Below are 23,123 nucleotides of genomic sequence, written 5' to 3'. Positions count from 1 at the left end.
TCCAGTTTATGTCAATAAAAAATAAACTTAATCTCACCTCCTACCACTCATTGCGCAGCCTGACGTACTCTAGTTCTACAAACTTCTGGTAGGACACACCGGCATAATGCCACTCATTGCGCAGCCTGACGTACTCTAGTTCTCCAAACTTCTGGTAGGACACACCGGCATAATGCCACTCATTGCGCAGCCTGACGTACTCTAGTTCTCCAAACTTCTGGTAGGACACAGGCATAATGCCACTCATTGCGCAGCCTGATGTAGTCTAGTTCTCCAAACTTCTGGTAGGACACAGGCATAATGCACGTTACAGCCTACCAGAGCAAGTGATATTCGGAGAGACAAACTTTGATAAGCATAAGACTGAAATGGTATAAATGACTGTATTTTACTCCAAAATGCTTCAAAACAGTTTGGAAAATGAGCCAGGAATGGGGAGAAAAATTTACAAAGCTGCTTACTCCAATTTCTTTCCACCTGACTAAGCTTCATTGACAGGTGTCTGTCTGTTTGCCACATGTACGGATTTGGAGCATATAGTGTTCTGACACTTTTCCTATTAAAATGACCAACACCTCCAATCCTATAATAGATCTATACAATCCAAAGTGCGAAGGATCCAACAACACTTGGTAGTTTCCAATATATATAGCAAAAACAAGACGTAAATTTGAACAAAGCCTTAGTGAAACACAATAACATACATTACAAGTCTAATAAATATTTTACCTTACAGAGAACATGGCGTGCCCACACGATGAAGATTTCTGGGAAGAAGAGAGCCTGCCTAATTTCCGTGAAATCATACTGCGCAGTGATGATAAGCCATTTGATCGGAAAATTTATGTGATGTACCACGGCACCACATTGAAGGCGGCCATTCAGATTGTTCAGAATGGTTTTGTGAGATCTCGTGATGGCATGTTAGGGCCGGGTGTCTATGTCAGCAGGGACATAGATAAAGCCGCACGGTATCCTCTAGGGGACCAACGGGATCAGGTTATCTTGAAGCTGAGAGTGAATGTGGGTAGGGTCAAGATGATAGATTGCCAAGGCCATAAGTTACAGAAAACGTGGCATGAAGAAGGGTATGACACTGCATGGGTTCCTGCCTACTGTGGCATGGTAAAAAGTGGATTGGAAGAAGACTGTATTTGGGATCCAAAAAGGATCAAAGTTGTGGGAATTGCTAAATCTCCACAAAATATGTTGCAATATTTGAATCAGCTTCTTAAAAAGTGATCTCTCATTGCCAAAGTATACACAGCACATATACACTATGTCTGTCAGGGTCTATGTATGTAATACCACTATGCAACCAATAAAAATTTTAATAAAAAAAACAATTGTTTTCATCGTCTATATTATAAATAGGATTGTTACCCTTAAAGGGGTTGTCCTCTATTTTGAAAATCAATCTGGTGTCTGATATATTATTAATGTGTATATTTATATATATTTATATATCTTGTAGCAAAGCCAGGTAGGCCTGGGTTAAATCCTAGCACTGCAGTCCTTTGTTAGATGAACCTGGCTAGCTTTGGCTGAGAACCAGGAAATGAGTTCACTTTGTGTCAGTCTGCTGGATGTGTAGCCGAGTGGATTGTGCTAAAGCTGGTGAGTGGCCAGTAAAAATGTGAGCTGTGTCTGGGAAAGAGACAAGCAAGGGTCTCTCCCTCAATGGAGACTGCATGGATAAGCTAGGAAAGCTGAGCAGTCTGTGTTTGAGCTGTAGAGTAATGTGTGGAAGCTGCAGTCTGTTTAGTGTGAACTTTGCACAAAGTTGAACACTTCTGTTTGGCTCTGGAAGGTGCTGGAGCTAGGGCTGAAGGTGATACCAAGGTTGGTAGGAACGTACCTCTTCAGTGCGTAACATTTGCTCCTGGAGAAAGGACTGTAATCTGTTCAGGTGAACCCAGAGTGACAAATAGGTGTCTGCTGAATGAACTGTTTATTCACTGTGATACCTTTGTGCCCAGAAGAGGCTGTTTTGGGTTTTGAATCTTTTGGAGTTTTATGAAAGCAATAAAACTGCACATGTTTGGACCAAACCGCATTGCCTGTGTGCTACCTAATGCTTACCTGAGAATGCGAATACTTTCAATATATAAAGTCAACTTGGTAGGGAAGATGTCCAACAACAGATCCGGAGAGGTAAGTGTTTAAAACAACTATTTATTTTAAAAAAGATAAAAAAATTCAAAAATTTTTTTGTATCATATTAGTAGAAATTATATATCCCTGGAAATGCACCAGACAGACCTGTTTTCGAACTACTTGTCCTTATTCATACTATGAATATACCAGAATTAGTCCATATATATATAATCTGGCACTTCCCAGCAAATGTCGCAACACACAATTTTCGGACTTATGTAATGTTATTGGCCAAAAAAATGAAGAGATCCAGCAAGAAAAATTAAAATATCATATTTTATTGATATACATTAAAAGAATTATAAAATAAACAAAAATGCCCAGTAGGAGGCGCCCAAACGCCAAATAACAATTGAATCACAAAGCAATGCAGCTGTCCATAGAAAAAGTAGATCCTCAGGTAAAATAATTAAATGTAAGCCGTTTATAATAATAGGAGTGCACAACATCCAAATATAGGCAATATATCTAATAGAAAAAATGAAACAGGACTTACAACAATGATCACAACAGTAGTATGACCGCAATGATTGTAAGACCCCTAAACCTCAATACAATATGGCCAAAAGGTAATTAAATCAAAAGTGACTTTACCTGAAATATAAGGACATAAGTGACTGCAGATGGCGTGACCTCCGCCAACCCAACGCGCGTTTCGTACCAACTTCTTCCGGGGGCATCGCCTACTGGGCATTTTTGTTTATTTTATCATTCTTTTAATGTATATCAATAAAATGTGATGTTTTAATTTTTCTTGCTGGATCTCTTCATTTTTTCGGCCAATAACATTACATTCACTACCGTTCAAAAGTTTAGGGTCACTTAGAAATTTCCTTATTTTTGAAATAAAAGCACATTTTTTTCCAATGAAGCTAATATTAAATGATTCAGAAATGCACGCTATACATTGTTAATGTGGTAAATGACTATTCTACCTGCAAACATCTGGTTTGTAATGCAATATCTTCATAGGTGTATAGAGGCCCATTTCCAAAAACCATCACTCCAGTGTTCTTAAGGTACTTTGTGTTTGCTAACTGTGTAAGAAGGCTAATGGATGGTTAGAATATTCTTGAAAACCCTTGTGAAAGTATGTTAGCACAGCTGAAAACAGTTTGGCTGATTAGAGAAGCTATAAACCTGACCTTCCTTTGAGCTAGTTGAGAATCTGGAGCATTACATTTGTTGGTTCCATTAAACTCTCAAAATGGCCAGAAAAAAAGAACTTTCATGTGAAACTCGACAGTCTATTTTTGTTCTTAGAAATGAAGGCTATTTCATGCGAGAAGTTGCCAAGAAACTGAAGATTTCCTACAACCGTGTGTACTACTCCCTTCAGAGAAGAGCACAAACAGGCTCTAACCAGAGTGGAAAGAGAAGTGGGAGGCCCCGCCGCACAACTGAGCAACAAGACAAGTACATTAGCGTCTGTAATTTGAGAAATTGACATCTCACAGGTCTTCAACTGGCAGCTTCATTAAATAGCACACGCAAAAAGCCAGTGTCAACGTCTACAGTGAAGAGGCGACTCCAGGATGCTGGCCTTCAGGGCAGAGTAGCAAAGAAAAAGCCATATCTGAGACTGACTAATAAAAGGAAAAGATTAATATGGGTAAAAGAACACAGACATTGGACAGAGGAAGATTGGAAAAAAGTGTTATGGACAGACGAATCCAAGTTTGAGGTGTTTGGATCACACAGAAGAACATTTGTGAGACTCAGAACAACTGAAAAAATGCTGGAAGAGTGCCTGACGCCATCTGTCAAGCATGGTGGAGGTAATGTGATGGTCTGGGGTTGCTTTGGTGCTGGTAAAGAGGGAGATTTGTACAAGGTAAAAGGGATTTTGAACAAGGAAAGCTATCACTCCATTTTGCAATGCCATGCCATATCCTTTGGACAGCGCTTGATTGGAGCCAATTTCATCCTACAACAGGACAATGACCCAAAGCACACCTCCAAATTATGCAAGAACTATTTAGGGAAGAAGCAGGCAGCTGGTATTCTATCTGTAATGGAGTGACCAGTGCAGTCACCAGATCTCATCCCCATTGAGCTGTTATAGGAGCAGCTTGACAGTATGGTACGCATAAAGTGTCCATTAAACCAAACCAACTTGTGGGAGGGGCTTCAGAAAGCATGGGGTGAAATTTCTCCAGATTACCTCAGCAAATTAACTGCCAGAATGCCAAAGGTCTGCAATGCTGTAATTGCTGCAAAGGGTGCATTCTTTGATGAAAGTAAAGTTTGAAGGAGAAAATTATTATTTCAAATAAAAATCTTTTTTTCGATCCTTGTCAATGTCTAGACTAGATTATAAATTCATTTGGGTACTCAATTGAGCAATAAAAGTATGAGTTTTCATGGAAAACACAAAATGATCTGGGTGACCCCAAACTTTTGAACAGTAGTGTAAGTCCGAAAATTGTGTGTTGTGACTTATTCATACTATGACTAATGACAAGTAGATAAGTGGTTTGAAATGCGTCAGTCTTGTGTTTTCCCAGGGATATGCAATTTTTACTAATATGATACTAAAAAATTTTGAAAAAAAAAACAAATGCAGTCATTTTTTTTAAATAAATAGTTGTTTTTAACACTTACCTCTCCCGATTTGTTTCTGGACATCTTCCTTACCAAGTTGTCTTCGTTCCCTGCCGCCGACACAGGTCTTCATGTCCCTGCATTATCGGAGGACTTCAGTTTATGGGTGAGCTGGATAACAATTTTTTCTATGTGACTACAATATATAAAGTACGGTATATACACCACCAATATATAGAGCCTGGAAAGTCCGTTCATTTTGAGGAGTACTGAGACATATCATATGTCTTATATCATATCATATGCCATATGTCGGGAAGGGGTTAATATCAGATTGGTGGGGGTCCACTGATCAGGTGTTGGAGGGTTGTCTCCTGACAGCCATAAGAAATCAGTGTAAAGAGCCACAAAAAAAAGCAGAGCTCCCTACACTTACTAGTGGCCAATTACTGGTACAGGAGTTCAGATCACATTCACTTTAATAGGATACCGGTTGTTTGATCCCCACTGATCTGATATTTATGATTTATCCTTAGAATAAGTCATCAATATCTAATTTCTGGAAACCTAACCTATTTAATGGGTTAAAATAGAAAAAAAAGTAATGTTTTCTTCCTCTCTCAAAATAGCCTCAAATTCATAGAGAGTGTTCCAATTTTTCAGAAACAATCCCAGCAAATTTGAACAAGTCCTGGTTTGAAAGTGGGTAGGGTTTGTGTAAACCCCTTCCAAAAGAAAGCATCTCAGTCTGGGTTTGAGGGCCCTCCGAGTCCTAGGGATGGGTCTTAAACGTCCTTATTTTATCACCCTGGATGTTGGTAACTTTGCTATGATGCATTATGATGGTTTTTACAGGCCATCAGGTTAACAATTCCTAGACTATGGAAGTTATTGGATTCTAGAACAAGAACTTGACTCCACAACATAAATCAGCATCATCATGAAAAATCACATAAAATGTCATAATAAATGCTCAGAATGGTCTAAAATATTAGAAAAAGTCAAGGCTTCTTGTCCATAAGGCTAGAGTTGTGACCAAAAGTATTGACACCCCTGCAAGTCTGTGAGATAATACTCAGTTTCTTCCTGAAAATGATTGCAAACACAAATTCTTTGGTATTATTATCTTCATTTAATTTGTCTTAAATGAAAAAACACAAAAGAGAATGAAGCAAAAAGCAAAACATTGATCATTTCACACAAAACTCCAAAAATGGGCCAGACAAAAGTATTGGCACCCTCAGCCTAATACTTGGTTGCACAACCTTTAGCCAAAATAACTGCGACCAACCGCTTCCGGTAACCATCAATGAGTTTCTTACAATGCTCTGCTGGAATTTTAGACCATTCTTCTTTGGCAAACTGCTCCAGGTCCCTGATATTTGAAGGGTGCCTTCTCCAAACTGCCATTTTTAGATCTCTCCATAGGTGTTCTATGGGATTCAGGTCTGGACTCATTGCTGGCCACCTTAGAAGTCTCCAATGCTTTCTCTCAAACCATTTTCTAGTGCTTTTTGAACTGTGTTTTGGGTCATTGTCCTGCTGGAAGACCCATGACCTCTGAGGGAGACCCAGCTTTCTCACACTGGGTCCTACATTATGCTGCAAAATTTGTTGGTAGTCTTCAAACTTCATAATGCCATGCACACGGTCAAGCAGTCCAGTGCCAGAGGCAGCAAAGCAACCCCAAAACATCAGGGAACCTCCGCCAAGTTTGACTGTAGTGACCGTGTTCTTTTCTTTGAATGCCTCTTTTTTCTCCTGTAAACTCTATGCTGATGCCTTTGCCCAAAAAGCTCTACTTTTGTCTCATCTGACCAGAGAACATTCTTCCAAAACGTTTTAGGCTTTTTCAGGTAAGTTTTGGCAAACTCCAGCCTGGCTTTTTTATGTCTCGGGGTAAGAAGTGCGGTCTTCCTGGGTCTCCTACCATACAGTCCCTTTTCATTCAGACGCCGATGGATAGTACGGGTTGACACTGTTGTACCCTCGGACTGCAGGGCAGCTTGAACTTGTTTGGATGTTAGCCGAGGTTCTTTACCCAACATCCGCACAATCTTGCGTTGAAATCTATTGTCAATTTTTCTTTTCCGTCCACATCTAGGGAGGTTAGCCACAGTGCCATGGGCTTTAAACTTCTTGATGACACTGCGCACGGTAGACACAGGAACATTCAGGTCTTTGGAGATGGACTTGTAGCCTTGAAATTGCTCATGCTTCCTCACAATTTGGTTTCTCAAGTCCTCAGAAAGTTCTTTGGTCTTCATTCTTTTCTCCATGCTCAATGTGGTACACACAAGGACACAGGATAGAGGTTGAGTCAACTTTAACCAATGTCAACTGGCTGCAAGTGTGAGTTAGTTATTGCCAACACCTGTTAGGTGCCACAGGTAAGTTACAGGTGCTGTTAATTACACAAATTAGAGAAGCATCACATGATTTTTCGAACAGTGCCAATACTTTTGTCCACCCTCTTTTTTATGTTTGGTGTGGAATTATATCCAATTTGGCTTTAGGACAATTCTTTTTGTGTTTTTTCATGTAAGACAAATTAAATGAAGATAATAATAACAAAGAATTTGTGTTTGCAATCATTTTCAGGAAGAAACTGAGTATTATCTGACAAAATTGCAGGGGTGTCAATACTTTTGGCCACAACTGTATGTTCACTCAGAGGTCTTTTTAGGAGTTTTGTTTTTAAAGTAAATCCACTCGAAAATCCGTATCATAAACTGCTTCAAAACTCTTGAAAAACTATTCCTATTAAAAAAAAACAAAAGCAAAAAATCAGGGGAGTAAAATAACAAAACATGGACACTTTTGACCAGGCGACAGGTCATCCATAAAGCTTAAAATGCTGAGGTCTTTTATCAGCTTATGAATGTTAAAATGTGTGAAATAAATGATATAAATAAATATAACACAATTATAAAAAAAAAAGAAAGTCACTGTCAGTCTTAATTGCTGCTTCTGGTCCAAAACTCAAAAAGAAAAAATATATTAAAAAAATATATACAGTATATAAAAGGTAAATGCAATGTAAAACGTAAAATTTATGTGTTTTAGTGCTTCAAAAAAAATGTGAAAAATAGACAGGCGTTTCCTTGTTTTTCTTTATATTTTCCTTTAAAAAAAATATGAATATAAAAATGATATAACAAATAACGTATCACAAAAAGGAAGCAAAAATTATTTGAATGCCTGAACAAGAAAAACTTCTAGAGCTCGTAAAATGCATGTACAAGAAAAAAGCCAAAAAGTACGCCGATGTAAAATGGAGAAGGGGAGTGGGGGAAATGGCCCAGTTTTGAACTGATTAAAAAGGTACAGTACTGGGTGAGATCTTTTGGTATACTTTGGACGCCACAATGTGAACAGCCTGTGTCTGAGTACAAAGTACATGATGTGATGATGAGGAGAATCGCTCTGGGCTGTGTGTCAATGTTTAATGCAGCCATGACTCATTCTGACTGAAAGTGAAAGAAAAGGCCTCGCTTTTCCCCGCGCTCCATGAAGAAGGCGACCACGTAAGTTTAGTGAGAATTTTTCTGTAAGTAAATGGAGGGTGGGAGCATGTGAAGATACAAGAACTACAACTCCCAGCATTGATGCTTTAACATAGAAAGTCATCTACGGTAATGTATTATTTTTCGTGTGACAGAACTTCCCAGGGACTTAACATGTTTTACTACAGAAGTCGCACTGGTAAGGGGTTACGCTTTCTGGGTTGAGAATATGCCCCTAGACCTGTAAATCTCGCCATGACAGAGGGTTCCTTTCTGTTGATATCTAGGCCTCATTTATCATAGCTGGAAAACTGCCTTTGTTGCCCATAGCAACAAATCACAACACAGCTTTCACTTTTTGAAAGTGGTGTAGCTCATTCGCGCACCCTGACAATGGCGCACTATTATGTCAGGGTGTGTGTATGGGGTCCACTGAATATGCTTCATACCGGACCGGCATCTTCAGTGATCACAGCTGAGCTCAACCATTTATGTGCTGCTGTTAATCATTGATAAGCGGTGGGGTTGGCAAAGCTTTTGGGCTGCCATGGAAGCCAAGGACCTAATGAAGATCCCAGGTCACTGCCATCTCAGTACTCCTATGAAGCCTGTGATTTTCACCATGTTCTGCAATCACAGGTTCAAGGCTAAAAAAATAAAGTGAAAATCAGTTAATATGTGTGTTTAAAAATATTACATAAAAAATATATAAAAAGCTGATATCAACCCCTTTTTCCTAATTTAAAAAATGAAATAAACATGTTTGTTATCGCCGCATCCATAAAAATCCAATTTATGATAATGCTACATGGCTGACATCAACTCTACCGACGATCACTGCTGTTAGCCTCTTAAATGCTGCTGTCAATTGCTGTCAAAAACGTGAAGGTCTGAACAGGGATACAGACTGGTGTGCATGCAGCCTGTAAGTGCACAATCACACTGGCCGCTGAACAGAAAAAAAGAAAGACAGAAGCATAATGATTGAATACACTGCAGTAAATAAATAGCATAGTGCATGCAAATAATATAGGATACTTAGTTTTTTATTAAAAAAAAAGCAAAAGCCATCCCACCACTTCACGGTGACCCTAACTGGGACGGTCCTAAGGCCGGGGTCACACTTGCGTTTATTACGGACGAGTGCTATGCGATAAAATAACACATAGCACTCGGACCACTGTTAACCTATGGGGCAGCACCCATCACCGTTTTTTTTTTCTCGGCCATATTCTACGTGCGGGTGAAATCGCAGTATGCTGCGATTGTACGCCTAAGTCAGCCAAGTCTCGCCAATGCAAGTCCATGGGTGTGAGAAAAAATCAGACACCACATGGACCATCAGTGTAGCTTGCAAGAAATACGCACCAGAGTCCTTTGAAAAGCCGGCAATTCATGTGCGGTGTACAGTAAAATCACACTGACAGGGTAGAAAAGAATAAATATATACACATAGAATATATACATAAATATATATATAATAACCGTGTAGAGAAAAAGCCGGTCGGTGCTGCCACTACTGCCAATGTCAGACTATCATATCCACACTGCTCGTGGAGGCTGAACCACGAGATCTCGGGTGCTGGTGCAGAAAACACAATGCATGAATCCAATAGTTAAAAAGAATAGCATAGCACTCATGATCCAGGTGAAAAAAGTCCGCTTTATTTAGCAATCCACATTAAAACTTCATGGCCGGGAGGCTGGAGGGAGGAGTGAGCAATGTATTCCTATTGGATAAATAAATATATATATATATATATATATATATGTATATATATATAGATGTCAGTGACACACGCATATATATATGTATATATATATATATATATATATATATATATAGTATATATATGTATTTTTATTGCATAGAGAGATAACTAGAGGAAAAGCCAGTAATACATCTGCCGGCTTCTGTAAAATCACTGCAGGAGCTGAGAGGATAGGAGAGATGGATTACATACAGTAAATCCATATAGAATAGGTAGATATATAAAGTAATTGAATCCATATGACCCGTGGAAGCGCTAGAACAGCGCGAAATGGCCGTTGTCAGCTTGTGAACACTCTTGCCACTCTACTCTGACCTGACATGTAACTACGTGTCAATAAAGGAGCTATATTTCTTCCTGTCGAGTGCGACCTTTTTCTTCATATGGATTCAATTATTTGATCACTGCGAGGTCAAGCACCCAGGAGCATTGGATGACAGCTTGCTGCCAGACGCATACCATCAGCTGATATATGGTAATAGCGGTGCCGTCCGCAACTTCTATTTTTTCACTCAGATATATAAAGTAGATTTCAGTGACAAATGCAATTAGATTAGTGTGTGTGTGCAAATTACTGGACATGTACTGTATTTAATTAATAAAAGATTATTGTACGGAAAAAAATGGCGTGGGGTCCCCCTATAATTAATAGCCAGCAATGGCTATGTAGACAGCTGAGGGCTGATGTTAATAGCCTAGGAAGGGGCCATGGATACTGCCCCCCCAGCTAAAACATCAGATCTCAGCCCCACTGCCCTGTAGCGGTGGCATGTCAGGTAATAGTTGGGGGGGCTTGATGTCACTTGATGTCACTTTAATTGAAATAAAGACACAGACTCCTTTATTATTCTTAATTAAACCATACTTACAACCACACCTAATCCATGTGAAGCTCTCGATCTCCTGTAATAAAAAAAAATAAAAAAGCAACAATATACCATACCTGTCTGTCGTAGTGTCCCACGCTGTAATCCATATCTGGGTTATATACAGTTTTCAACCAGGACAGTGCTAAGATGCGACTGGTGAATGAGGAGATGCTGGGAGCGGAGCTTCAGCGACTAGCACTGACATCACTGAGTCTGCGCTACCTCACAGCCTGAACTGCGATGACCTCTGGACCATGGGAAAATGCCAATGAGGAAGTCACGGCATTTCAAGCTCAGTGTCTGCATTGCAGGTCACCGTGAGGGTGTGTCCCTCCCAGTAATATAGGCTGGATGTGAGGTCTGTGCGTCTCTCCTAGTAATATAGGCTGGATGTGAGCTCTTTGTGTCTCACCCAGTAATATAGGCTGGATGTGAGGTCTGTGTGTCTCCCACAGTAATATAAGCTGGATGTGAGATCTGTGTGTCTCTCCCAGTAGCATATGCAAAACACAAGCCGCGGAGACACCATCACATGTTTCTTAACGCAAGCAATGACTAGCCAGGTCTTTCCCCAGGAAGGAACAACCACGGGAAGGGCAGTCTCCAATGCCCCCATCCCTTATGGGGGAAAGACCTGGCTAGTCATTGCTTGCGTTGAGAAATATGTGATGGTGTCTCTGCGGCTTGTGTTTTGCATATTTTACATATTTCCCATAAGGGATGGGGGCATTGCTCTAGAATCACTGCGTTGAGAAACATGTGACGGTGTCTCCGCAGTGTTGGATGTTGATCTCCATGAGTTCATTCATCCTCATTTCTCCCAGTAATATAGGCTGGATGTGAGCATCTTTATGTCTCTTCCTGTAATATAGGCTGGATGTGAGATCTGCGTGTCTCTTCCAGTAATATAGGCTGGATGTGAGGTCTATACTGTATGTATCACCCTGTAATATAGGCTGGATGTGAGCTCTACATGTCACTCCCAGTAATAAAGGCTGGATGTGAGGTCTGTGCGTCTCTTCCTGTAATATAGGCTGGATGTAAGGTCTGTGTGTCTCTCCCAGTAAAATAGGCTAAATGTGAGATCTGTGTGTCTCTCATAGTAATATAGGCTGGATGTGAGCTATGTGTGTCTGTCCCTGTAAAATAGGGTGGATGTGAGCTCTGTGTGCCTGTCCCTGTAATATAAGCTGATATTAGCTCTGTCTGTCACTCCCAGTAACATAGGCTCGATGTGAGGTTTGTGTGTCTCTACCAGTTATATAGGCTGGATGGGAGCTCTTGTGTGTCTCTCCCAGTAATTTAGGCTGGATGTGAGGTCGGTGTGTCTCTCCCAGAAATGTAGGCTGGATGTGAGGTCTGTAATGCATTCTGTAATGCTGTAGATAAGCCCCCGATGTAACCTGAAAGACAAGAAAAACAAGTTAGATTATACTCCCCGTCGGTCGAGGTCGGATGCGGTGGGTGTCGCGGTCCGGTCTTCTAGCAATGATGTCCTCCTCCTTACTTCTGCCACGGCTCCTGCGCAGGCGTACTTTATCTGCCCTGTTGAGGGCAGAGTAAAGTACTGCAGTGCACAGGTGCCACGAAAGGTCAGAGAGGTCTGGTGCCTATGCACTGCAGTACTTTACTCTGCCCTCAACAGGGCAGATAAAGTACGCCTGCGCAGGAGCCGCGGCATAAGTAAGAAGGAGGACGTCATCGTATGAAGATGGGAGGCACCGGACCGGACCGCGACACCCATCGGACTGGACTGGATCCCCGCGTGAGTATAATCTAACTTGTTTTTCTTATCTTTCAGGTTACATCGGGGGCTTATCTACAGCATTACAGAATGTTGTAGATAAGCCCCTGATGGCAGTGGCCGCATCTTATAGGCCAAAAATGGGGTGACAGATTCCCTTTAATTTTTGCCAGAACTGTGTGTGATATTTGTCTGTCATATTCAGCAATATAGGCTGAATGTGATATTTGTGTGTAACTTTCAGAGATATGGGCTGGATGTGAGCTCTGTGTGTCTCTCGCAGTATTATAGGCTGGATATGAGCTCTGTGTGACTGTCCCTATATATATTTGAGCTTTGTTTGTCTCTCTTACTAATATGAGATGGATGTGAGCTCTATGTGTCTTTCCAACTAATATAGGTTGGACAAGAGGGTCTTTGTCTTTTCAAGTAATATAGGCTGGCTGTGAGCTTTGTGTCTTTCCCTTTAAAATAGACTATATGTGATATTTGTCTGTCTCTCCCAGTAATATAGGCTGGATGTGATATTTGTGTGTAGCTTCCAGAGATATGGGCTGGATGTGAGCTCTAGGTAAACTGTCTTCACATGCTTTCATCTATCAGCACAGCTCCAATAATCTACGTAACTCTTTATGTAGTTTCCTCCTTTTCTATATAGCCTGTTTTCTGTGCCCACAGACAGGGCCGGCCCAAGAGATTACGGCGCCCTAGGCGAAACTATTTTGTTGCGCCCCTACTATTCTTGGCAGTAGATGAAAACTTGGGATGTAAATTTAGGAGAAAAATAAACCCCAACAACAATGATTAATTAACTCTCTCCTAACTCTTTAATCGTCTGAGAAGTTGTATAGGACAAATATATACAAAGTAATCAACAACACAAAACAAAAACGACCATAGGTAATTAAAATTTTTGTTTCCTTGCCTTTTTTTTTAAAAGGATGACACTAAGTCACCGAGATTAATTTGTTTAGCAACTTCAGATTCTATCGAAATTGTTGCCAACCCAACCAACCTCTCTTGCGTCATATTTGCCCTTAAATATGTACACTTTTCTTTCCATCCCTAAAACTTTTTGCCTTTTGAAAAGATTTTTTATAATTTTTTTTCTATTTTTTCTGTGGTGCCCCCTTTGGGTCGGCGCCCTAGGCGGCCGCCTAGTTCGCCTATACGTTCGGGCCGGCCCTCCCCAACTGTCCTCTATAGATCTAACGTTGCAATAGTTCAATTAGTGACAACATGTAAAATTGGTGGAGAAAGGTTGAACTTAATGGACCTAGGTCTTGCATACAACCCTCTCATCCTCCATGCTGCTATCTCTAACACTAAGAGGATGAACAGGAAGCAGAGCCTCAGGAGCAGTACCTCTGACAGATTTGTAATGTGTGCAGAGCACTCAGCTAAAGGCCTAAGAGACGCTCTGCAACAGCCAAATCATAGAAAAAAATTGAATTAAAACTATTAAAAAAGTTGCAGAACTTTACATTTAGGGAGAAAATGAGCAATAAGAAAAATTATTTGCCAAGTTGCACAAAGCATAGAGCTGTATTAATAAAAACTATATTCTTGTTACTTGTATAACTTTATTTTGTTTATAAGCTATCAGGTCTCTGTGCAACTTATACTGGGCGAAGAGACTCATGAAAATTACAGATTTTTTCCAATCTTCAAAACCCTTCAGCAACAAAGGTAAGTGCTGAACCACATGTTTAAGATGCAAAGTATCAATATGATATAACCAGGCTGATGACAAAACATAAATATGTAAGGCTTGCTCACAAGAGTGTATATATCAGATGAATGCTATGCAATGTTTTATCGGACAGCACTCGGACCAATGTTACTCTACGGGGCAGTGCTGATGAGCGTTTCTTTTCTCATATCGTGCATGAGAACAAAAATTGCTGCAAATCGGATCACATTCAGCCATTCAAGTCCATGGGTGCGTGGAAAACATGTGACTGCACTCGAATTACATCAGAGCGCAGTCTGATTTCCACAGACTCATAGAATGGAGAACATGGAGAAATTATGTTCTCCATCTGCTACTCACCTGTGCTACGATTCTCTCATCCGAGATAATCGGATCACACCAAGCTGATACTAGGCTCAAACTCGGATCAGAGTTTGACCGGAGTGTCATTAACATACAGATCTCTCCATTCATTTGCATGGGCAATATTCGAAAACTACTAACTAAATGGGAGGCATTACACATGCGCAGAAAAATGTGAACACCCAACAAGTTGTTAGTAAAGTGTTGGGCGCGAATACGCAACTCTCTCCATTGATTAGTATAGAAGCTCTTAATATTGTGCCAAGTACACTTGTGATGCACTTTTCTATACAAATGAATGGAGAGAGTCACGCATGCACAGAGAAATTGGAAAAATCTTTCCAGATCACATTCTTCAACTAAAACTAAGAAAAATTCTAAAACTCAAGATAGTAACATAGTAACATATTGTAGATAGCAAGGCCGAAAAAAGACATTTGTCCATCCAGTTCAGCCTATATTCCATCAGAATAAATCCCCAGATCTACGACCTTCGAAAGAACCTAATCACTGTAAGATACAATATTGTTACGCTCCAGGAAGACATCCAGGCCTCTCTTGAACCCTTCGACTGAGTTCCCAATAGCCACCTCCTCAGGCAAGGAATTCCAGATTCTCACTGCCCTAACAGTAAAGAATCCTCTTCTATGTTGCTGGAAAACCCTTCTCTCCTCCAGATGCAGAGAATGCCCCCTTGTGACCGTCACTTTCCTTGGTATAAACAGATCCTCGGAGAGATATTTGTATTGTTCCCTTATATACACTGATAAAAAAAATAAAGGGAACACTTAAACAAGCTAATATAACTCCAAGTAAATCAAGCTTCTGTGAAATCAAACTGTCCACTTAGGAAGCAACACTGATTGACAATCAATTTCACATGCTGTTGTGCAAATGGAATAGACATCAGATGGAAATTATTGGCAATTATCAAGACACCCTCAATAAAGGAGTGCAGGTGGGGACCACAGACCACATCTCAGTACTAATGCTTTCTGGCTGATGTTTTGGTCAATTTTGAATGTTGGTTCTGCTTTCACACTCGTGGTAGCATGAGACAGACTCTACAACCCACACAAGTGGCTCAGGTAGTGCAGGTCATCCAAGATGCACATTAATGCGACCTGTGGCAAGAAAGTTTGCTGTGTCTGTCAGCGTAGTGTCCAGAGGCTGGAGATTCTACCAGGAGACAGGCCAGTACACCAGGAGACGTGGAGGGGGCTGTAGGAGAGCAACAACCCAGCAGCAGGACCACTACCTCCGCCTTTGTGCAAGGAGGAACAGGAGGAGCGCTGCCAGAGCCCTCCAAAATGACCTCCAGCAGGCCACAAATGTGTATGTGTCTGCACAAATGGTTAGAAACCGACTCCATGAGGATGTTCTGAGGGCCAGTCATCCACAGATAAAGAGGATTCTTTACTATTACAGCGATACCTCATTTATATCTTTTTTTATGTTTTGGCGCTTTTATACAATAAAAATTATTTTATATAAAAAAATAATTATTTTTGCATCACTTTGTTCTGAGAGCTATAACTTTTTTATTTTTTCACTGATGATGCTGTATGGGGACTTATTTTTTGCGGGACAAGATGACATTTTCAGCTGTACTAAATTTATATCCATCTTTTTCATCGCTTGTTATTCCACTTTTTGTTCAGTGGTATGATGATAAAGCATTGTTTTTTTGGCTTTTTTTTTAATGGTTTTCACTAAAGGGGTTAGCTAGTGGGACAGTTTTATAGGTCGGGATGTTACGGACGCGGAGATACCAAATATGTGTACTTTTATTGTTTAGATTTTTTTTTAATTCAAAAATTTATTTATTGCTGGAATAAATATTGTTTTTTATTATTATTTTTTAATTATTTTTTACAATAATTTTACAGTTATTTTATAAACATTTTTTTCATTTAATTCTTACTTTTACACTGTGTCCCACTATGGGACACTCATTTTGTGCAGGCTGATTGCTTCCATATCATGCAGATATGCATGCTATAGAAGCTTTCAGCGCAGCATGCATTTTACACTGACCTGTGAGACTTCCTGATATGCACTGCGCATGACAGGAAGTCTCTCAGGCCTGGAGACCTGGATGTCATCATGACAACATTGGGTCTCCATGGCAGCCATCAGGACCCAGCGTCATGCAGCGGGGTCTCCGATCCAAAGGCAGAGGGGCTGTCACAGCTGACAGTCCCTCTGTCTGCTCCCGATATGCTGCAATCATGTTTGATCGCAGTGTTCCGGGGGTTGAAGTACTTCTGGCACTTAGTGGCGGTTGTCAGCTGTAAGAATCAGCTGACACTCGGCCACGAACAGCCACACTCCCTCCGTGAGCGTGGCTGATCACATATGACGTACTATTCCGTCCATGGGCATTAAGTCCCACTGCACATGGACGGGATAGTACGTCATCTGGCAGAAAGGGGTTAAAGATTTCATAATAATGTCTGTACCACAGGACTGGCGTATAGCAAATGTGGTGACAATTTTCAAAAGGGGACAAAAACTGAACTTGGTAATTATAGGCCAGTAAGCTTAACCTCTACTGTGGGTAAAATCCTGGAGAGTTTTCTAAGAGATACTGTACTCGAGTACCTGAAGAAGAATAACCTCATGACCCAATATCAACATGGGTTTATGAGGAACCGTTCCTGTCAAACTAATCTGAAAAGCTTCTATGAAGAGGTGAGTTCCGGACTGGACCAAGGGATTGTAGTGGACATGGTGTACATGGACTTTTCATAAGCTTTTGATACGGTGACACTCAAAAGGTTGATACATAAAATGATAACAATGGGGATAGGGGAAAATATGTGTAAGTGGATTAAGAGCTGGCTCAGGGATAGGAAACAAAGGGTGGTTATTAATGGAGCACACTCGGACTGGGTCACGGTTTGCAGTGGGGTACCACAGGGGTCAGTATTGGGCACGCTTCTTTTTAACATGTTTATTAATGACCTTGTAGGTGGCATAGAGAGTAGAATTTCAATATTTGCAGATGATGTAGGGTCGGACAGGTTCGCAGGATGCAGTGACGAGACACTAGACGAATGGTGGTTTTCGAAATCACATTTATACAACTCTAGCCGATGGGCTAGGCTGAACAAAACAAGGATAAAGAAACAACATCAACAGTCCACGCAGGGACTCAACAAACTTAACCAAATATAGCTTCACTTAGCCATCCAGGGACTGCGGGGTTCAGTAACGTGGCCGCGTGGAGGTCGCTGAGGCGGCTGTCCTGAGAAAAGTGACGTCGGTTGGGGGCAACAGGCCCTGAAGAAAATAATACCGTTGGGGCGCAACAAGCCCTGAAGAAAACGGGGACGTTGGGGCGCAACAGGCCCTGAAGGAAACGGGGACGTTGGGGCGCAACAGGCCCTGAAGGAAATGGGGACGTTGGGGCGCAACAGGCCCTGAAGGTAACGCTGCCGCCGGGGCGCAACAGGCCCTGAAGGAAACACTGCCGCTGGGGCGCAACAGGCCCTGAAGGAAATGGGGACGTTGGGGCGCAACAGGCCCTGAAGGAAACGCTGCCGCTGGGGCGCAACAGGCCCTGAAGGAAACGCTGCCGCTGGGGCGCAACAGGCCCTGAAGGAAACGCTGCCGCTGGGGCGCAACAGGCTCTGAACAAAACACTGCCGCTGGGGTGCAACAGGCCCTGAAGAAAACAATGCCGTTGGGGCTCAACAGGCCCTGAAGTAAATGATGGAGGTGGCGCGCGATGATGACGCAGTTCCCCAGAGAGGCCTGTAGCCGTCCTTTACCAAGGAGTCTCTTCCTAAGCCAGGGTAGCGAGCCTTTTATCCCGCCTGTGACAATGTGGCGTATCTTGAGGCCGATGATGGCCGGGTCGGCGTGATGGGGGAAGGCTGGGGGGAAGGGCCCAGGTCTCTGAGGCCTGGTTACCGGTACTCACGGCCACAACCGGAGGTATAGTTCCTCTCCCTTCAAGGCGGGCGTTAGCGGGGATAATTCTCTCAGAACGGGAGCGGGGAGCAGTCTCTGGGCACAGTCTCTCACGTCTCTCTTGTCGGTAAATCGGTCGCTTTCTCCTCGCAGGCTCCTCTCGGTGCCCCTGCAAGTCATCCTGCGTCTTGCCTTCACTCCCTCTCTTCCCCAACTGCCACTTCAGCGCGTCCCCTGCTCCTTTTACCCTAGCCCCTCCCCCTGTTGCCCTGACAACCTCAGTCGCATGTCTCCCTTTGTAATTCCCCTGTTGTGCTTCCTTCAATAACTCTGATGGCGGTCCCCTTGGTTCCGGCCCAAACACTATATGGGGGTCCTCCTCCCCACATTCCCCCACCCTGTAAGCTCGCCAGTCCTCGGGCGAGGGAGTTAGTCTATTAAGATTGGCCTGTAAAGGTGTTAATATTCGTTGCCATACGAACTGATCTTGTTCATACCGTTCGGGGGGTTTGCCGGCTGTTGACCGCTCGGAGCGTCTAAGTTCGACTGGGGTGGAATCTTCTGGGGTGGTGGACGTCGGTGGGCTGCATGGTGCTGGTGGGTTAATTGTGTCAACTGGCTCATTATTGGGTGGAGGGCCCTTGGGAACTGGAGGGAAATCCTCGTCTTCCGAGTCCCAGCATATGGACTCCGGTTCGGATGTCTTCGGGACAGGTTCCAGTTGCTTCGGGTCGGTGGAAATACACGGGCGCAACATATTACGATGCACAATGCCGGTGGGCAGTGTTTCATCCTGCTCGGGCCGTATTTCGTACACAGGTCCTTCTGGATGGATACGGCATTGTACCCGATAAGGACCCTCTTCCCAACGTGACTCCAGTTTATTCTGGGGGCGTTGATCTAGTACAAGCACACGGTCCCCGCTTTGGAGATGGGGAGGGGAGGTTGTATTCTTCCCTGGGTGTTCTCAGTCTTGAAGTTTGGTATGTACAATTCGGTGAAGAGTTTGCAGCCTGTGGCGATGATTTCGGACCCAAGATGACACGCCGGTCCAGGGCCGAGGCTCTTCGGGGTCCAACTCTACCTCAATGATCCCTTTACCCTCTCGTCCGAACAGCAGGAAATAAGGAGTATAGCCCGTAACTCGATGTACCCGATTATTATAAACCCATACTAATTCAGAGACATATTCAGGCCAACGAGCTTTCTTGTCACTCTCCAGAGTGCGTAGCATTTGAATCAATGTCCGATTAAATCGCTCACAAGCCCCATTCCCTTGCGGGTGATATGGTGTGGTCCGGGATTTATCAATCCCATAAAGATGATGTAGTTCCTCCATAACTTTCCCCAAAAAACATGCTCCCTGGTCGGAATGTATACGTTGAGGACAGCCGTACACTTGTATAAAGTTTCTGCAAATTGCGGAGGCGGCTGACTCCGCGGTCTGGTCTCGAGTAGGGGTGACCACAGCGAACTTGGTGAAATGATCCACCATGACGAGGCAGTGTTCATATCCCTGGAATGTGGGCCCAATGTGCAGATAATCCACCGTCAGGAGCTCAAAGGGTGCTGAAGTCACAATCGTCTGTGTTGCGGCCCTCTGAGCAGGCGGTTTGGCCAATTCACATAAGCGGCAGGTACGGCAAACTTCTTCCACAACAGCCGACAAGCGTGGGTGATAAACTTTCTGTTGTAACCATTGCAAAGTCTTTTTGACTCCAAAGTGGGCCCCTTTTTCGTGAGCCTCTTGAGCCAGCTCGTGTAGTTGAGCTCCGGGTGTAACCACCTGCCAAACAGTCGTTGAGGTTGTTTGCTAAGTGATTTTACGGTACAGTAGTCCCTTTCGGATAATCAGTCTCTCCCATTGTCGCAGCATCAGCGACAGGTCTTGGGTCAAAGTTTGTCGTTGAGTATCAGTGGGTAATTGACCAGCGGCGACCCATGTCCGGAGAAGTCCAACTTCTTCATCTTCTTGTTGCTGTTGTATCCACTTATCCCGAGATTGTTCCAGGATGCCCCTGTGGGCCTCTGGGGAAGATACTTTTGCATCAACATTGGTGAGCACGGCAGCGGTAAGAGCGAACGGTATTTCCTCTCCTTCTAATTCTTCATCTCGATTCCGTCCGGGAGTTGTATGTCGAATCCTGGAGAGAGCATCTGCATGAACATTCTCGGCCCCTCTTTTGTAAATAATCTTGTAATTGTACTTCGCCATTCGGGCCACCCATTGCTGCTCTAAAGCCCCCAACTTGGCGTTTTCCAAATGAGCCAGTGGGTTGTTGTCAGTTCGCACTACCACCTCGGAGCCCGCTAGGTACTCTGCGAATCTCTCCGTCATAGCCCACACCACTGCGAGGAGCTCGAGCTTAAAAGAGCTGTAATTGTCAGGGTTACGCTCGGAGTCATGGAGTGAATGGCTTCCATAAGCGATCACCCTCTCCCGGCCATCCTGAACCTGTGACAACACAGCCCCTAGCCCGTGAAGACTCCCATCAGTGTGCAGGATGAACGGCTGAGAGAAATCCGCATAAGCCAACACTGGGGCATCCGAGAGTGCAGCCTTAAGATCTCGGAAGGCCTCTTCCTGAGGGTGTTGCCACTGGATTTTTCGCCCATTGGCCCCAGCGGGAGCCCCCTTCAGCAGGTCATGCAGGGCTCGAGCTCGACATGCAAAATTCTTTACGAAACGACGGTAATATCCAGCTAACCCCAGAAAAGCCCGCACATCTTTCACCGTCTCGGGGGTAGGCCATTCCTGGATAGCCGCAACCTTCTCCCGGGACGGCCTCACACCCTCTGCCGAAACGACATGACCCAGATACTCAATCTGAGAGCGAAATAGGTGGCATTTCTGAGGCTTCACCTTCAACCCGTACTTTTGCAGCCGGCTGAGTACCTGTCCCAACCGCTTCAGGTGGTCCTCGAAGGAGGCGGCATAGAAAATTATGTCGTCCAGGTAGATCAACGTGGGCTCAAAATTGTGATCTCCTAAACATCGCTCCATCAATCGCTGAAAGGTCCCGGGGGCGTTGGCCAGCCCGAATGGCATACGATTAAACTCAAACAGTCCCATGGGCATTATGAACGCCGTCTTAGCTCTGTCCTCTTCTGACATGGGCACCTGCCAGTACCCACTGGTCAAGTCCAGGGTCGAAAAATATGTTGCTTTGCCCAATGCAGACAGAGATTCTTCTATGCGGGGCAGTGGGTATGAGTCTTTAATAGTGCAATCATTCAATTTACGATAATCCACACAGAATCGTAGTGTACCATCTTTCTTCCGGACCAACACGATGGGGGCCGCCCAAGGGCTTTGACTTTCCCGTATCACCCCTTTTTGCAGCATCTGAGCCAGCAAAGTTTTCACCTCTTGATAGAGTTGTGGCGGGATCTGTCGATATCGTTCTCGGATAGGGGCCGCTCCTGCTGTGGGGATCTCATGAGTGATGGCGGTGGTACACCCAAAGTCATCCTCATGGCTAGCAAATACTTCGTGGTACTGTCCCAGCAATGCTTTTACTTGTGAAAGTTGGGCCGCAGTTAGTCCAGAAAGCTCGGCCCGCATCTGCTCCAAAATATTTCGGCCCTTCTCTTGTGTCGAGACTTCGTGGGCCTGTAAGGTTCGTATTGTTACCTCCCAAGGACCCTCGGGGTGTACTCGTGATTGAACCGCAGGAGTGGGCAGCACTTCTTCTAAAGGCTTTACTAGTTTGGCCAGTACAGTCCAGGCTTTCAGAATGGTATCTCGGTCTTCAAGGTTAATGCAGCGGACCAGGACGGTTCCTTTTCGCACCGTAGCGAGGGAACGAGCCACCAGTATGCCAGGAGGTAAGTGCTCTGAGTGACACGGCTCCACCTGCACCTCTACGCCCTCCAAAGGTATTGGGGCCCGAATTGGCAGGGCCACCACTGTCTGTCCAGGAGGCAGCACAAGCAGGGGTGCCGCTGACGCGATGACCTTACCCAGAGCCTCACCCTCCTGGCAGTCCCGATGCACCCGCGCACCTCGCACCAGCTGCTGGAATACCTGTCCCTGAGTTGTGCGAGAACCCCACTGCTTCAGTGTCCTTTGTGTGGGATCATTAAGCAACAGGTTACCAAACTCTTTTAAAATATTCATGCCTAGGGTGACGGGGTGTCGTTGATCAGCTTCCCCTTGAGTCAGCACCACCCCTCTGCGGCCAAGGGGTTTACCGCACAACGTCATCTGCACCCACACTACCCCGGCAACCGGGACCGGCAGTTGGTTAGCAGCTACTAGTCTAATCATGGGTCCCCACTGAGGCCTTGCTGCCTCTGGAAAGTTTCGTTGAAAGTACGCTGCGGGCATAGTGGTTACTTGTGACCCCGTGTCCACCAGACACCGGACGGCCCGGCCCTCTACTTCTGCCCAAACTACCGGACACTGCTATCAAATCTTCGGGACTTCCACCACCCCTAGTTGTGGTTTTCGGCTCCGAGCGGCGTCCCCCTAGCCCGGAGCCCTTTAGTTTAATGGCCGCCGGGGTGGGTATCTCCCACGCCGCGGACACTCTCGGGCGAAGTGGCCTGGTTCTC

At 43.9% G+C, this 23,123-nt stretch overlaps 2 protein-coding genes across 6 annotated transcripts in view; both read left to right on the top strand.

The window, feature by feature from the left end:
- LOC141098030 (uncharacterized) overlaps positions 1-1,337 on the top strand; it is a 305,679-nt gene extending 304,342 nt beyond the window's left edge. The window contains exon 4 of the mRNA XM_073585626.1: positions 826-1,337. Within this exon, the coding sequence (XP_073441727.1) occupies positions 826-1,242 (417 nt within the window). The 3' untranslated portion in view covers positions 1,243-1,337. The remainder of the gene's footprint in view (positions 1-825) is intronic.
- A 6,804-nt stretch (positions 1,338-8,141) lies between these two features.
- Positions 8,142-23,123, top strand: part of LOC141097737 (uncharacterized) — a 63,899-nt gene continuing 48,917 nt past the window's right edge. For 2 of the 5 annotated variants that reach the window (XM_073585121.1, XM_073585119.1), the window contains exons 1-2: positions 8,142-8,228; positions 14,192-14,281. In XM_073585121.1, the coding sequence (XP_073441222.1) occupies positions 14,233-14,281 (49 nt within the window). In that variant the 5' untranslated portion in view covers positions 8,142-8,228; positions 14,192-14,232. Of the gene's footprint in view, positions 8,229-14,191; positions 14,282-23,123 lie in introns of those variants that run through there. The other 3 variants (XM_073585120.1, XM_073585118.1, XM_073585122.1) reach the window with 2 other exon arrangements.

The sequence above is a fragment of the Dendrobates tinctorius genome, unplaced genomic scaffold (assembly GCF_039654945.1).
Source record: "Dendrobates tinctorius isolate UK_male_01 unplaced genomic scaffold, ASM3965494v1 ptg000086l, whole genome shotgun sequence".
Lineage (NCBI taxonomy): Eukaryota > Metazoa > Chordata > Amphibia > Anura > Dendrobatidae > Dendrobates > Dendrobates tinctorius.
This window is presented reverse-complemented; position numbering and strand designations above follow the sequence as displayed.